At 42.1% G+C, this 16,634-nt stretch overlaps 2 protein-coding genes across 6 annotated transcripts in view; one reads left to right on the plus strand and one right to left on the minus strand.

Annotated features, from left to right (window-relative positions):
* Positions 1-2,592: 2,592 nt before the first annotated feature.
* Positions 2,593-15,462, minus strand: TRMT6 (tRNA methyltransferase 6 non-catalytic subunit). Of its 2 annotated transcripts, none has more exons than XM_054466709.2 (11): positions 15,070-15,462; positions 11,182-11,309; positions 9,528-9,637; positions 8,885-8,976; positions 8,673-8,756; positions 8,284-8,408; positions 7,155-7,513; positions 6,680-6,765; positions 5,977-6,079; positions 5,787-5,873; positions 2,593-3,459 (listed from the first exon to the last, which is right to left on the minus strand). In XM_054466709.2, exons 1-11 carry the CDS (start codon positions 15,195-15,197, stop codon positions 3,268-3,270), a joined length of 1,494 nt encoding a protein of 497 aa, XP_054322684.1. In that variant the 5' UTR covers positions 15,198-15,462; the 3' UTR covers positions 2,593-3,267. The 2 variants fall into 2 exon arrangements, with proteins under 2 accessions (XP_054322684.1, XP_063515317.1); XM_063659247.1 differs by having other exon boundaries at positions 6,647-6,765.
* A 203-nt stretch (positions 15,463-15,665) lies between these two features.
* The window catches only part of MCM8 (minichromosome maintenance 8 homologous recombination repair factor), a 43,844-nt gene continuing 42,875 nt past the window's right edge, over positions 15,666-16,634 (plus strand). For 2 of the 4 annotated variants that reach the window (XM_063659244.1, XM_063659245.1), the window contains exon 1: positions 15,666-15,869. The gene's annotated coding sequence lies outside the window, so the exon portion shown is untranslated. The remainder of the gene's footprint in view (positions 15,870-16,634) is intronic. The other 2 variants (XM_054466705.2, XM_054466706.2) reach the window with 1 other exon arrangement.

Below are 16,634 nucleotides of genomic sequence, written 5' to 3' on the forward strand. Positions count from 1 at the left end.
ATTTCTCCACTTTTTAAAGTTTGTTGGCTTAGAATTATAACACTATGTAGACCAAACATCCAACAGATTGACATACCCCTCTTTCAAAACAAAATATCCATAGCACCTTGTTACCTGTCAAAGCAAAAATGAAATGTCAAAATCTTTCCAGTCTTGTTTTAATGATATCTCAGCTAAGAGTAAAAACAAAAACAAAAACAAAAAAACCCCAGGTTATTAATAGAACTGTAAAAAAGGCCTTCCAAAAGGAGTGGGTAGAGTATTATATTCATTTCCTATGCTTCAAAGATTTTGCCCTTTCTCATAAAAACTCAAATAGCTGTGGGTGCCTAGTAAAGGTTAACACGGTAGTTAAAAGGTTACTAGTTGCTTTTTAAGTAGCTATTCAGGGACTTACTTCACTCACCATCTGACCTGTGCTACATAGTTAAGTTCAAGGAAAATCTATAATCCTTTTCACAAAAATTAATACTAGCCTAGAGGCAACATTATATTTCAAGTTATTAGATACACTCTGTTCCTTTCTAGCACTGCACCTAAATGCATTACAAAATCAGGATAAAGTGAATCTTAATCGCGGATTTTCAGGACATGCCTTTTAGTATTTAGTATTGTTCTTGCAATATTTACAACCAACACTTTAAAACAACATGCAAACACTCCATTTTTTTTCCAAATCTTCACTATGTATTGAGAAAAGACTGTATTTTTGGCTTTTCAATATACAACCAGTGCATGAATGATTGCTCAGTATTTGCTTCATACAATTTTAGTGTACCTTTAAGCTAAAAAATGCTCCGTAATGGGTGGTATGCTATATTACCAAGTACCCTAGTCCAATGGAGGAACAGGATGGATGTTACAGAATGATTTTTGTCTTTGACTTTTTGATTGCCATTCATTAAAGTGCTATTCTACATAACTCCTCTGGTGGCTGGATGTCCAAAAATCATAAAATTATCCATTCATCTGCTCCAAAGGTGAACGTCCATTTTAAACACAAGACAAAAACATCCTGTATTTAGCTGTACCCATGATGTGCATGCACACAGTAGTGGTTCCCAATGGGCCGTTCCTGGACCAACAGCACCAGTATCACCTGGAAACTACTTGAAATGCAAATGCTCTGTCCCACTCCACAAGTACTGAAATCTTATTCTGTGGGGTGGAGGGTCCAATGGCCTCTGCTTACCAAGCCCTCCAGGGGATTCTAAGTTTTCCAATGCTAAGTTTGCAAACCACAGAATTCAATCATCTGTACTCAGATTAAGTAAACTATATGAATGAGAGAAAAAATACAGATTAACTCATGCTGTTGGCATTGGTAAGATGAGTTCACAAGGTAACATGAGAATGCGGGGCCTTGGTAGCTCAGACCCCAGACCCCTTGCTCAAGGAACTCCAGAGAAAAGATTTAGGGAATGGAATGCAACTTGCAAACCAGGAGACCAGCCACTACTGATTCTAATCTATGCACATAGTTTTCTGTTCTCCTTGTCCAAACGTGATTAGCTATATGTGTGTGACAACAGCTTGCAACACGTTCCGTGAGATGCCAATCCAGGGATGTCCTCTACAATAGACAGACCGTATGTCACAATTGGCCGAAAGCCAACATGGCATCACTGACTGCATCACTGTTAGATGGATCACAGTAGGAAACATTTTTATTTTTATTTACTTTTTGAGACAGTTTCACTCTTGTCGCCCAGGCTGGAGTGCAATGGCGTGATCTCGGCTCACTGCAACCTCTGCCTCCCGGGTTCAAGCAGTTCTCCTGCCTCAGCCTCCCGAGTAGCTGGCATTACAGGCGTTAGCCACCATGCACAGCTAATTTTTGAATTTTTAGTAGAGATGGGGTTTCAACATGTTTGTCAGGCTGGTCTTGAACTCCTGACCTCAGGTGATCCGCCTGCCTGGGCCTCCCAAAGTGTTGGGATTACAGGCATGAGCCACTGTGCCCGGCCAACATTTTTATTCTTTAATAGCAATTAGGATAAAGGACTCAAAATTGTACTTAGTAATCACATTGGCATAGCACATGCTATTTGGAAAAAAAAATTTTTTTCTGAGATGTTCCTTGCTGTATGATACATACCTATTCTACGATGACAGGAGCAACGCAAACGATGACCATGTTCCAGTGAGCAAGACTCAATCTCTCAAATGAACAAGAGCCTTGGCTGATTCTAAACACTTTCTTTGCTGCAGCACATGATCAAATGATTAGAGTTTTTCAGAGCTTAGAAAGCGTAACCATCTAATCATGACAGAGTTCTTCAGCATTAATAATCAAGAAAGGCACTTTAGGGACATTTGACAAGGAATGACACTAATACAATGAGAACTGGTCTAAGTCCTGCACAAGACTTTGATATAGTTCAAATAGATTGCATACTCTTTCTGTCCCCATGTGTACGTACATATTTATACAGATGGTACAATCTATGTCTCCACATGTATGTGTATGTATATATCTATGTATATATAAATATATGTGTGTATATATACCAACATCTATATACATATGTGTGTGTGTGTCTTATGTATCCATAAGACCACAGAGGGGGAAAAGACATTTGTTTCCTTTAATTGAATAGTACACAAAAATTCTAGTCACTTTATTTAGAACAAAGAATAAGAGTATTGGCAAATTAATGCAAAAAAGTACCCTACTAAACCTTTCTATGCACAAAAAAGAGCAGTAAAATAAATACTCAGAACTTTCCCAGGTTGTCAACTATTAAAATAAAACCTTAGCATTTCAAAAAAGCTTATTCCACTGCAGGAAAGAGGGTGGACATTTTTGGTACCATAATAAATCACACACTCACACATCCATATTGCTTAGGTTGAAGAGAACGGAATGAACAGAGGAAATTTCTTCCATGAATTACCCTCCTTTCGGTACCCGCCATGTTTTAGTTACGTTGTATTATTCCACTTAGCTTAACATATAAAGTCTTGTAGAAACACATTTTAGGATGTTGAAGTTCTCAAGATATTTGCACAGAATATTTAGAAGTACTTAGAGGAGTTTTGTTAAATGCAGTTGGTCATACTACATACCCCATGGTTGCAGTTTTGACAGACCAAGCGCATCTGTGTCAGAAACAGACAAAAGGCATGTACTCCTCCTTCCTAGAAACAGGTACATAGACATGTTCTTATTCTTGGGATATGAAAAAACAAGTAGTAATGGCATTTAAAATTTAATTACTAACTGTGTAATGCCTGAGAACAAAATTCAGAGCAATTCTCAAAGGGTTAAGAGTCAGACTCTGGGCATTTCCGTTTTTTAGCTGCAGGCTCCTCAGTCTCGTGTGATTCTAAAGTGCTTGCATTAGATTTGAGGCTGCTGTCTGCTTTAAGGTTGTCCACGGCAACGGTGAAGCCGGAGAGAAGGTAACCCCCACCTCCACTCATCAGCAGTTTAGGATGACTTCGATCTGGCAAAACCTAATCAAGACAGAAAAGACATTCATGCTTTCCCAAGACAATAAAGCCATGCTAACAACACATATATCAAAAATCAGAATTTAAACAACACAGGTTCTCTTGATGATTTAAATGGACCAGTTTCTTTCCTTCTTTCGTTTCCTTCCTTCCTTTCCTTCTTTCCCTCCCTCCCTCCCTTCCTTCCTTCCTCTCTCTCGCTCTTTCTTTCTTTTTAAGAGGCAGGATCTCATTCTGTTCCTCAGGCTGGAGTGCAGTAGTGAGATTTTGGCTCACTGTAACCTCGAACTCCTGGCCTCAAGTGAACCTCCCGCCTTGGCTTTCCAAAGTGCTGGGATTACACACATGAGCCACGGCACCAGGCTTTAAACGGACCAACTTCTAAGGACTCATTTCTTCACATTACAATGCAAAGAAAAGTGTAGAAATTGGTTTAATTGATTTTCTTTTGAAAAATAAAACTGGCCGGGCATGGCGGCTCACGCCTGTAATCCCAGCACTTTGGGATGCTGAGGCAGGCGGATCACAAGGTCAGGAGTTTGAGATTAGTCTGGCTAACATGGTGAAACCCCATCTCTACTAAAAATACAAAAATTAGCCAGGCGTGGTGGCACACGCCTGTAATGCCAGCTACTTGGGAGGCTGAGGCAAGAGAATTGCTTGAACCCGGGAGGCAGAGGTTGCAGTGAGCCAACATCGCGCCACTGCACTCCAACCTGGGCAACAGAGCGAGACTGTCTCAAAAACAAAAACAAAAACAAAAAAAAAAAAGAAAAGAAAAAGAAAAAGAAAACTGAAGCAGTTTTCAGTTCAGCCCAGGTTTCTCTAGAAACTGAAGCATGTTTCTGGTGAAGAATGGGTAATGGTCTGGGCAGTACTCTAGAACTGTACATATAGCTTTCTTTCTCTTGGCTTCAGGAAGTTTCATGGCCAATAATGGAGCCTGGGTCTAGGGAGAAGTTGCTACTGAATGTACTACACTCCAAACCTCCCTTCCCCGCTACCCTGTTAACTCTGCCAAGGCAACTTCTCTCCTCTTTCTCATGTAACCTTAGCTAAGTAAGACAACCTCCACAAAGGGCAGGGTTACCCAAGGCTCAATAGCATCCCCACTACAGTATGGTAAGACACCAAGCAATGAGACGGGGCCTACAGCAGCATTGAAGTGCTCCCCTCAGGTCTCCCTTCATGAGGGAACAGCTGCGAGGCATTCAGGCAGTAGAACACCTCCAGTTGCCGCTCCTTTGGGATCCACTGCAGCATTCATACTGAGCGAGGCCATGGGTTGCTTCCAGTCAGTAGCTGAGCATGGGTACCAGAGCTGCATCATTTCTGCTTAACACAGGGCTCCTTGAATGGCGATCTTTCCACTTGGGCTTGCCATCAGCCTCATGGAGACTTTCTCCAGAGCAGCACTGCAGGCTCTTCCTACCATCCTCCTTTCTCTACCCACTCCTTGCCCAGGCATCAACCTGCACCACCAATCTTGCTCCCTCTCCCCTTATCTTTCTAAGGCATTTCCCTCAATAAATCTCTTACACTTCAACTGCCGTCTTAGCATATGTCTTCCAGAAGACCTGAACTGACACAGAACCCACCAGTAAATCCTGAAAACTTGCCGCAAAAACATCCTGGCAGAAAGGAAAGGGCCAGTTTCTCATCCACCTGCGAATTTTGCTATTGTCAATTACATCATCCACAGTGATATTGAAGCCTTAGGGGAAATAAGAACCATAGTGGTTTGCATTTTAAATGCCTTTAGGGCAGAGTTACAGAGTAATATATTCTGACATAACAAGAGAAAAAAAGGGTCACAAAAAGTCAGGGGCACATTCTCTGAGTAACAGCCATGAGACAGCTCCACCCCTGTAGAAAGAAACAGAGACATCTCTATTTTTATTTTGTTTTGTTTTTGAGACAGGGGCTTACTCTGTCACCCAGGCTGGAGTAGAGTGGTGGGATCTCGGCTCACTGCAGCCTCGACCTCCCGGGTTCAAGCAATCTTTCCACCTCAGCTCCTGAGTAGCTGGGACCACAGGCACCTGCCACCCTGCTCGACTAATTTTTGTATTTTTTGTAGATACAGGGTCATGCCCAGCCAATTTATGTATTTTTTTTTGTAGAGACAGGGTTTCACCATGTTGCCCAAGCTGGTCTTGAACTCCTGGGCTCAAGCGATCTGCCTGCCTTGGCCTCCCAAAGTGCTGGGATTACAGGCACAAGCCACTGTGCCTGGCTGAGATAACTCTATTTAATGACTTCTAGTACTATTGCAAGGACAGTCAAGTCTCGGGAGGGCAGCTCTTGGGACTGGCCGTAAGAACACCTACCTGATAATTTCTGAGCCAGGTTTCAGACAGCCTGAGGTTGATGACCCCTCCCCTCTCCCGCAGTTTTGTGTAGCATTCCAACAGAGGCTGCAGGCAAAAACAGAATTCTGTTAAGAACTACTTCCTGGGATGCAGTTGAAGAATCAACATTCAGATGTAAGAATTCCTGCCCATTCCATTCCAGTATTACCTCTTTGTACTGACAGTAGACCACAAACGGCCTTGAAGGGGCCACAAAATCCAGCAAAGACAGCAGCAGGGGAGTGGGGTGGAAACGACTAGCTACAATTAAACTGTAAGGAAAATGCCAGACAAATTATTTCTCTACTCCCCCAAAGTGGAGCACAGGTTTTAAAATGCATTTAAAATGATCATGTATTTAATTTGCGTGACTCACACAGAGAAGAGATTTAAATATAACATTCTAGAAATCCAAAACAGAATACAATCATGAGCTATTTCTAGGAAACGCGAACTAGGTTAGAAGCTCTTGTGGTACTTGGCAACTCTAAGTGGCATCTAATGACATTCTTGATTTTTTTAAAAAAATCACCCGGAAACAAATCCAATACTGCACAAGCTGCTTTGTGGATATCTGTTATAGCCTGTATCGCAGCAGTTGAGTGCCCCATCCCCTGCATCCAGTGGGACCACAAGGCCCATCTTGATGCAGTGATGGAGAAGATTCAATTTCTTCTGAAATCCTGAAACCAGCATCATCAATTCCCCACCCCTGCCAGCCTCAGCCTCCTTTCTTTAAAAAACCCGCAAGACAAAATCCTCATCTCGGGTCCCACTAGAATCAAAGTAGACAAGGAGAAAGAGAATGCCAATCTGTCTGAAGCAGAGCCCACATGCACCGAGGAGTCTCCTGCCTTCTTCCATCAACGCACCCATCTGCATTTCTTTCACTCAGCAGAGCAGCAGCCTCTAAATGTCTTTTCCTCTGCTCTTCTTGTTTCCTCTGTTTTTCCTGAATCTTCAAAAAGAAAAATAAGAAATCAATGTACTGGGGTCTTTCAGTCAAATTTATGGAAATGCTCTGGTCTGTCAAAACATTTCAACAATATTTATCAACTTGGACTAAACCAATAGAAGCAGGTTGTTTATAAGGAAGTTGCAAATACATAAGAAAGCCTATATACTATAAAAACCATTATTAAGCTATCTATGCAATGCTTCTGTGTCCTAAAGCTCCATCCCAAAGACCGAATCACATGTTTGTATACATGTACACACACTCGTTCTGTTTTGATAGTTATCATCTTGGGAGCTAATACACCAAAGCCAAACCAAATCTCATGACTTAACTGAAGTTAACTGAGGGCCTGAGATTATGGGGGTGGTGGGGACTCTTGGTATCCTTACATAATCTTTTTTGCTTCCTCTCTCTTTAGGCCCCTTATGTTCTGGATCTTGAGAAATTGTTTCCATTGTTTCCTGGTCTTCTGGGTGGTTGCTCTCTGGGGCCTCTGCCATGCTGTCTTCATTCTCTTGTTCAGAAGCCTGTTTTTCCTCCAGTGTGCCATTACTTTCTTCAACCAAAGCACTGTCTTTTGGCTCTGAAGATAACATCTCGGCAGAAAATGTTCCACGTAGAAGACTGTCCACTTTGTTGAGGGGGAATTCATAAAGACCACTGAGAAAAGATTTGGGAAATCCAAAACATGCTGTTGCTGCCCGAACAGGTCCACCTCCAGGGTATAGCTGAATAATGGATCCAAAACCTGAACAGATAAAAGAAACAAACATCTGCCCGTGGAGTGACTCTAGACTACGTAAACCCTCAGTGAGTCCTCCACAGTAATGAGACTGAAGGTCTTTCTATTAATACTTTATTCAGAGGCTGAAGGATGGTGCAGCTCCTCAGGGAGTCTGTTTGGAGTCTATGAGTATTACCAATGGAGGTAATATAATTCTAAAGCAGATAGCAGGAAGTCTCAAAGAAGCTTATCCCCACTTGATACTATTGTAAAACCCTGTGTCTGCAAATTTGGATGTCACATGATTGGTGACTGACTCTGCTTCCCCTCACTCCGATCCTCAAATGGAGCAGTTACAAGTTCTTACCTTCTATGGGGTCAGAAAAAAACCAGACAAATCAGGCTGTGTTGCATTCTTCCAGAGAGAATACATGCGTAGTAATCTTCCCACTCAATCCCTTCAACTTAGGCCCAATGAAATGAGCACCAGCTACCCAGGAGTTTACTAAAATCACTGTCCTGAAAGCTATAGTCAGCCACAGGCTCCAGCATCATGCCCACTGACAGTGAAGCTAGAAAGGACAATTGCCATGGGTTTGGGGGTACCCATGGGTGGGGGGCTGGGTGATGGAGACTGTAAGAAGGTCCCCATGCTAGGAGCTGTGCGGGTTCACTCAAGTCACTTTGTTAACCCTGAAGTAATTCAATTTGGCTTTCCATGAGTTTACATTTTTGGACCACCTTTACTCACATCAGGGTGGGGTTTTGTTGAAAATGAAAATATTAAATCTTACCTCCCATTCGTTCCATCATTGCACCCAGCACCAAGCCTGCACACGTTTCCATCACAATCATTTTGTTGCCAGCACGGATATTTCCCAATGTCAACATCTGGGCTAGCGTATCGTATCTCATGTGGCTAAAGTAAAAACAATAATTTGTTCATTTTTAGCTAAGTAAAGCCTATTATTTTAATCATCATTTTTCAAGTTTTGTTTGCTTTATTAAAATTGTGTTGGTAAGATTATTGATTGCTTTGGAGGTGACAGCAAAAGGACTTACAATTTATGAGGTAGGAGGATACTTTATGCAGGTGAGCAAGTTTTTTCATTTTACTTAAAATCATGACTTTCTTAAAGACATATTTCCCCCAATTATACTTTTGAAAGGAAACAAAGCGTACTTAATTTTTCCAGGTTCTCTTGCATAATACATAATTGAAAGAATACGGGTGGATGGCTTCACAACAGTAATGATGGCTTCATATCTGGGGGAAGAAAAAACAGAACACTGATTTGAAAAAAATGACAAAATATTTTATTTGTAATAAAATGTATATTTTATAAACATAAAAAAGTTTAATATTGTCGGCCTTTTAAAATAAAAACTACTTACTTTTTTTTCTTCTTTTTAATATATTTATCTTGGGCAAATTCTGTCTTGTCTCGGAATGTTGTACTATTTTCAATTAACTGCTGAACTATTTCCTATAAGAAAAGGAGCAAATAGATTTTCTGAAACTTTACTTTCACAAAACAAGTAATTTCCAAAGGCTTCTTACCCAAGAATGGATCCAATGGTCTGATTCTCCAATCCCTTTTCCACAGAAGTCCAAATAGATGAACTTTGTATTTCTATACTCTATTTGGAATTTATAATAAAATACAAGTACTTTATAACTCCACTTAAACCAAGGTAAAAGAACAGAGATATCCAATAAAAGGAGAAGAGAGGTAAAGGAAACTAATTTCTGTAGACACTGGCTGAAAACATTACTGAAAATGAACAAAGTTAAATCCTGATATGCACCGTTATTACATTCTCTACCACTGACATTAGTAATGTCATTCACTTATATTCCTGTATATATGACATAAAATCTTTGAAATGTTGAGTAACATGTACATTTCAACCTATTTCTATCAAAGCTATAACGTTATTTTTTTGTTTTACCTTGGGTACAGTCTGCTTTAAACACCAAACAGTTTCCTAAATGCCAAACAGACAAAAACAAAACTAAAAATCCTTTGAATATTACCTCTCCTTTAATGCCCTTGTCCTTCAAAGCTTTTATGTCATCTTGAGTAAGTTTCTGAGATTTCCCATCATCAACTATATTTCGATTATCAGTGCCCGCTTCTTTAGTCTCTAAGGAAAGAAATTGCTCTATTGACATTTATGGTCTGAAATTATTTGACACTTTCTTTTTCTGAGTTCATATCCACATCCAGTCCATCAGCCACTCAAGTCTGGCCTCCCTGCTGTACTGCCCCCATCACACTATCCTTTCCTGCCAAAACTACTCCAAGCCCCTAAGTCATCTTCCTGCTCCCAGTCTTGCCCCGCCACTATCCACGTGGATGCCAGAGTGCTCTTTGTTTAAATGCAATTTGATTCATCTACCCCATGCTTAAAACCATACAGTGGCTTCCCATAGCAATAAGAATACATTCCAAAGATGACCTGCAAGGTCATAAATGATCTGGCCCCTGCCTATCGTTCCTGGCTTGATCTCTTGACACTTTAGCTTCAGCCACAATGGCCTTCTTTCTGTTCCTTGAACACACCCAGCAAGGTCCCACAGCAGGCTTTTGGCACCCGCTGCTTCCTCTGCCTGGAAGGTTCTATGACAGATGTCTGAGTGGCTGTATCCTTTCTATCACTTGAGGCTGAGCTCATTCTCTTGCTTTACCAAATTAGTACACGCCCCCGTTTTATTATCTTCATAGCATGTGTCACTTCACCATCAGAAATCATGCTGTTTGCTTGTCTACTTGATTATTTTTGGTGTTCCAATTGGTAAGCACATTTTATACGACAGTCTATCTTATGAACTGCTATAACTGCAGTGCCAAATTATACCTGGCATATATTTGGTGCTTAGTAAAAATATGGATATTAATTTAAATGTATCTAAATAACTGGTTTGACTCAAAACTTTAATAGTATTTAACTTCAAATAATTACTTGTGTTTTAATTAATAAGATATTCTCAATGTTCATTTTAATAAATATAATTTTAATTAATAATAACAGCTTTTGGACAAGAGGTTAAGAAATAACAGTAATAGCTAAAATTATGGGCCTTTACTAAAAGCAAGACACTATTCAGAACTTCCTATGAGTCATATCATTGAACACTCAATACAGCCTGGGCATTAAATGTGTTTATGACCCTATTTTACATACATAAGGATATAAGACTCACAGAAATCAAGTAAGTTGCCCAACGGTACAAGGCAAGTGATGAAGGTAGAAATTGAACTAAGCTGGATCCAAAACCAGACCTCTTAACCTCTACACCATATGCTAACCACCTTATAGCTGTTACATAACTTCTGGGCACTGAAAGAACTTTATATTATGTTCTTGCAATGATGCAGCAACGACTCATAGGATTAAATGCCTGGCCAACAAAGAACTCTACATATGTTCTTGCAATGACGCAGCAACGACTCATAAAGCCTGGCCCAAGAACAGAGAACCATTTAATGGTGGGCTGGAGCCAGAATCCAGGTTATCTCATGGCCAAAGGCAGTACTTGCTTCACTCCACTAAGTTGCAGTTCTTACATTATGAGTTAAGATTTCTTTCGGGATAGCATGGCCTAGCACTTGGGAATTAGGTGGAGGTTGAGATGTTTCTGACTAGTCAGTTGGAGAGCATCTATTTCATGCATCCAAAATGTGCACCTGCAGTAGGCTCTTCTCTCTTCTTCTTGGGCTGTAGACTTCCTCCACTGGTCACTTCAAATGTGGTTCCATAACTATGGCCAATGACGTTATCCAGATAGAACCACTGTTTTTCGAAAGTTACTTTTCTAGGGAAAAAAAGCAATCAATTAACTGAATATCTTTTGTATCCAGTACAGAAAAGACATGTTCACTACAGTTTACTTCAAAAGTGGTCTCCACAATGGATGATCAACAGCATTATCTCTGAACATAAAGCAACAAAGGAACTAGAGAGAACCTGGTTGGGATAGAGACATAAAATTAATGAATAAGCCACAAGAACACTGAATTTTGGAAAGGGGAAGCAAAGACTCATTGAAGTAACAAGGATTTAACAAATTTCTTGGGCTTGGTCTGATTGGCCATTTTATTTGAAAATTATCTAATAAAAACAAATTATACTTGCAAATAAACACTGACAATCTACACACTTGGAAATGGAGCCTAACACTGACAACGCTCTACTGAGGACCAGGCAACTTGAGGTTTCCTATGACATAGATTTTTTATCTTATTGCAATTTAAAAGAGAAATCCCACAGGAACACAATCCTTTCTTCTGAAAAGAAAAAAACTAACATCTGCTGAGTGCCAACCAGGGGCTAAGCAGTGTGTGCTAGGTGTGATTCACACTTTTTGATTTAATTCTCACGGTAATCCTGGGACATAGCTCTTTCCAGAAGAGCAATCCGAAGCCCAGGGAGAAGTATCTTGTCCAAGATTCACAGTTGCAAGGTGTTGTTGGAGCTGGGATTCAAATTCAAATCTGTGTCTGACCCCAAGCCTCATTCTTTCCACTATACCACATGGTCTACCCCAGCAAAGACCTAAGGACCTTAGAAAGCCCACCTAGCTTCAGGACATGGCCCATGTGCACAGAACACTGAATTCTGGGAATCATGTAGTGGTTAATTCTGTTTGTGCCCCATCCCACTCCTTCTCTTCCCTTCTCTGTGCCGCCAGGAAGCTGACTACGACAGAATATACTGCCACATCACCCACGCTCCCGTGTCAGAGGCTTACCACCATTGCTGGTCTCTGGGTGTGTCACCTTTATTGGTTCCCTAAATCCGCCACACTTTTGCGTCGCATCTTCATTAAAGCTTACTCAAACCATCTGAGGGAAATCCTGTATGATCGTAAGTGATTCGGATATGGCCAATTCATGTTATTTGCTGGGTCCCTAGATACTTACATACAACAGAATGTAACAGACACTCAAAATATTTGCTAATGTAAATCTCAGATGTTGCAATTCAGCTCAGCCCAGATGTGCACCCCCTACCCTCATCCTTTAATCACCTTGGTGCTACTGAAACACTGGATCTGGCCAGGTGTGGTGGGTCACACTTGTAATCTCAGAACTGTGGGAGGCCAGGTGGGTCACTTGAGTCCAGGAGTTTGAGACCAGCCTGGCTGACGGGGAAAAACTCCGTCTCTACAAAAAATACAAAAATTAGCCGGGGGTAGTGGCACACACCTGTAGTCCCATCTACTTGGGAGGCTGAAGCATGAGGGTCACTTGAGTTAAGGAGTTTCTCTACAAAAAGTACACAAATTAGTTACTGAGGAGGCTGAGGCGGCAGATTGCTTGAGCCCAAGAGGCAGTGGTTGCAGTGAGCCAAGTTCACGCCACTACCCTCTAGCCTGGGGGACCGAGTGAGATCCTGTCTCACAAAACAAACAAACAAACCAACCAACCAAACAAAAAACACTGGATCTGAGATGGGTGGGTTTACCTCTCTGCAAGCCTATGTGATACGCAGAGGGGATGATGCGTGTCACTTAAAACTGGCTGGTTTGACAGGTCACTGCCCCAGTCGGGAATGTGGGGCCCAGTTAGAGGGATGAGGAGGCCACATCTTTACTGGGAAGGAGTAGGATTTGCAGAGTCTACTTCTCAGAGAGCTTGGACTGTTTTTTGCCCAACCAGATGAGTGTAGCCCCAAGGGTGATGAGGGAGTCTGACCCGGGATGCAGCTGAGCTTAGAGTCATTTCCTAAATAAAATGGAAACTGCCACTATGACTTCTGCGAAGAAGTGGGCCTGTTGAAAAGTATTTCCAAATAAATGTTTAGTGCAGTGGTATCCAACCCTTTTAGCACCACAAAAGGGGAAGGTCAGGCACAGTGGTTCATGCCTGTAATCCTAGCACTCTGGGAGGCTGAGGTGGCAGGAATTACTTGAGCCCAGGAATTGGAGACTAGCCTAGACAACATAGTGAAACTCTGTCTCTACAAAAAAAATTAATTAGTTAGTTTAAAAAAGAAAAAAAAGAAGAAGAATTTAAAAATGGTTAAAGGTTGGTGCAGGTATTACGTTTCCAGACTAAAAGAAACATACCCCTCATAAAAGAAACTTTTTTTCTTTACTAAATTAGTGGCTTGTGCAAAAAGCTTGGTTATCACCAGCTTAGTGCTCTGGAGACTTGTTTCTTGACTATTTTATGATGCTTGCTTCACCTTAAATACCAGTCAACAGTTTGCTTAAACCCGGAGTAAAAGAATTCATCTGAAGTAAGTACTTATCAGAAATTCCAAATCTCATACTTCTCAGTCTGCAGAAAGCTGTTCTCCTGACATTGCATTCAACTTATCTCTGTCAAAAGTAATACAATAACCTAGCTCAAAAGAAACTGTGGCCAGGCGCAGTGGCTCACACCCGTAATCCCAGCACTTTGGGAGGCCGAGGCTGGTGGATCACCTGAGGTCAGGAGTTCGAGATCAGCCTTGCCGACATGGTGAAACCCCGTCTCTACTAAAAATACAAAAAAAAAAAAAAAAAAAATTAGCCGGGTGTGATGGTGCCAGAGTCCCAGCCACTAGGGAGGCTGAGGCAGGAGAATCGCTTGAACCCGGGAGGCAGAGGTTGCAATGAGCCGAGATTGCACTACTGCACTAAAGCCTGGGTGACAAAGCGAGACTCTGTCTCAAAAACAAAAAAATTGTGGTTGTATTTCTCAGATAAATTAATCCAAATATCCCAATAAATTTTCACCATTAATAAGCTCTTAGGACTTAACAACCTCACCAGCCCTTCCAGAAAGTTAACAAAATCCCACTTCTCTATTATTATAAAACAGAGCGATACTAGTCAGCAGGTGCACAAACCAAACCTAATTTCGAGTTCAGAGGCCTTGAGCAAATTGCTTTTTAGCAACTTTCCCAGCGTCGAATCCTTTGGTGAGTAAAACGAGGGAAACTCAAAGTGATTCCACACTCTTTGGTGAATTGTCTCCTTCATCTATTCTGTGTATCCTGCTTGAGTAGAAAAGAGGATGGAAAGCCAGACTAGGTAGGAGAGGTTTCATTTTTTGTGGGATAGATCCTGACTGGGGGATTAGGGAAGAAGGAGGATCTATGGTGGAAAAAAAGGGGGAACCTGAAGGAGACTCTGGAGACAAGGATGAGATTCTAAAGTGAAGAAAGGAGGGGGTGTCTGTGGAAAGACAGTGAAGATCCCAAGGTCCTAGGGAAAGAACTTCAGGACAGGTGATTAGGGGTGTGGAGAGGGAGGCATTGGCACCCTAGGGCCAAGAATGGAATTCTGGGGAAAGAACTCTGTGGAATGACTGAAAGGGATTGCTGAAGGTGGACGGCTAGATATGAAATCATGGAGGGGGCTCTGGATAAAACAGGAGGGTTAAGGGAGATTATGAGGTTCGAGGACGGGATCCTGGTGGAAAAGCCTTCTGTGACAGAAAGACCCGAGGAGACGAGGGCGGGGAATGGGGACCGAGAGAGCCAAGAATGGCACCCTGGCGGGAGAAGTCTGTGGAGAAACCTGGAGGGAGGGGTTATCTACAAGATCGGGGCGGGAGACCCCTAAAGTCAGCGATCTGACTTACTTTCTCCGCTGGACTTGTACTGCTTTAAACACATCTTCACGTTTCAGCACCACGAAGTCGCCATCGCGGATGCGGTGGTCTCCGGGATGCTGTGGTTGGGGGCCCGGCTGCTCCCCTGAGCCCTCCATGACGCTCAGCCGGTCGCCGTGCTCCACGGCGTCTCGCTCCTCCTCCTCGGTTGTCGCCACCGCCAGCCACACTTCCCACAACCCGGCGCACTAGGAGCCCTCCGACCGGCACCGCCCCCACGTGTTGCACGCCGCTTCCGCTTTCCAGTCCAGACCTCAAGACCACTTCCGGGAGCCTCTCGGCTTCCGTCTGGCCAAACTCCTTGATTGGCTGCACTCCGCCCCGCCCCTCCCGTCTCGCCGCTTCTTTGAGCGGAAGTTGGATCACTGAAGCGCCAAAAAAGAATTTAGGGGAAGACCTGATTTTCGCTTGAGGCATTTTTGCGGCGCTGTGCGCTACAGACACCTTCTGGAAGCTGCGGTGGGGAAACTGAGTTTCCTGAGCCATTGAGACAGATGGGATTCAGCACCGCGCGGGGACGACAGGAAAGCTGCGGCTGAAGAGAACTGCGGACTTGGCAGGAGTCACCTGAGGAGCTAAGATCCCAGAGAGTCTTAGCCCCGTGGTGCTTCTCTACGGGAGGGAGGGAGGGAGAATCCGGCCGGACAGATCTGCGCGTATCCTGGAGCCGGCCCAATTGTGAACTAGGAGAGCTTTGGGACCTCTGTCCCAAGCAAGTAAGAACTTTAGCCTTAGGAGATGTAAATAAAGTAGTATTTAAAGAAGCACAGGTACCCAACTGTTACTTTTTACTCTTTCTCCAGGCCTACCTCTTAACGTTTTTTTGAATTTGTTACTATTCTCAGCATATTGTCTCGTTTGAGAAGGGTATGGCACGCAGCGTTGTTGAAGGAGCGCCTCAGCTTGGGAGCCTGAAAGTTTTATCTCTGTACTGTCAACAAACAACTTTGATCTTGATCAGTTTGTTTAATTTCTTTGAGCATCAGTTTCATAATGTGTAATGCCTAATTATTGGAGCCCTGTCATGCCGTTAAATCGTGAACTTTCTAGTTACTATCCTGTTTTATTAACTAAACCCCTTTTAAGTAAGGATTTGGATAGATTATTTGATAAGGAATTGCACTGCAGTGTACAGGTATATCTTTATTTACTTGTATACTTAGGATATGAATCATTTTTAAGTAGACTTGTATTTTAAAAGAACAGTTTTGGATTTACAGAAAAATTGCACAAAAAGTGGATGTGACACTGCAGGATTGACTGTATGTAAGAAGCTATGATGATGTATCCCTAGTGTCTCACAGGCCAGAATTATGTTCATCCTGTCCTGCCCTATAATAATAAGTCTCAAATACTGCAAATAAGTTTTCATAGAGTTAATTACCTGTCCTATTTTCATTTCTGTAATGGGGACTTGTAAACAGGTACAGTACCGGTCCTTATTTTTAACCTATGAGCGTCTAGTATACGTAAACCATATTTAACAGTTATTAAACTATTGTGGTATACCTTAAAAAGCGATAGAGATTAGAAAC

Source organism: Pongo pygmaeus, chromosome 21, assembly GCF_028885625.2.
Source record: "Pongo pygmaeus isolate AG05252 chromosome 21, NHGRI_mPonPyg2-v2.0_pri, whole genome shotgun sequence".
NCBI lineage: Eukaryota > Metazoa > Chordata > Mammalia > Primates > Hominidae > Pongo > Pongo pygmaeus.

Bases quoted from the DNA above. Each gene is read 5' to 3' on its own strand.
- TRMT6 (XM_063659247.1), bottom strand. From the start codon at position 15,197: ATGGAGGGCTCAGGGGAGCAGCCGGGCCCCCAACCACAGCATCCCGGA. The intron at 9,638-11,181 runs GTGCACATTTTG...TTCTTTCCTTAG, and splicing joins GAGAGAAGAGCCTACTGCAG to AGACTAAAGAAGCGGGCACT. The intron at 8,757-8,884 runs GTAAGTAGTTTT...TTCTTCCCCCAG, and splicing joins ATTAAAAAGAAGAAAAAAAA to ATATGAAGCCATCATTACTG.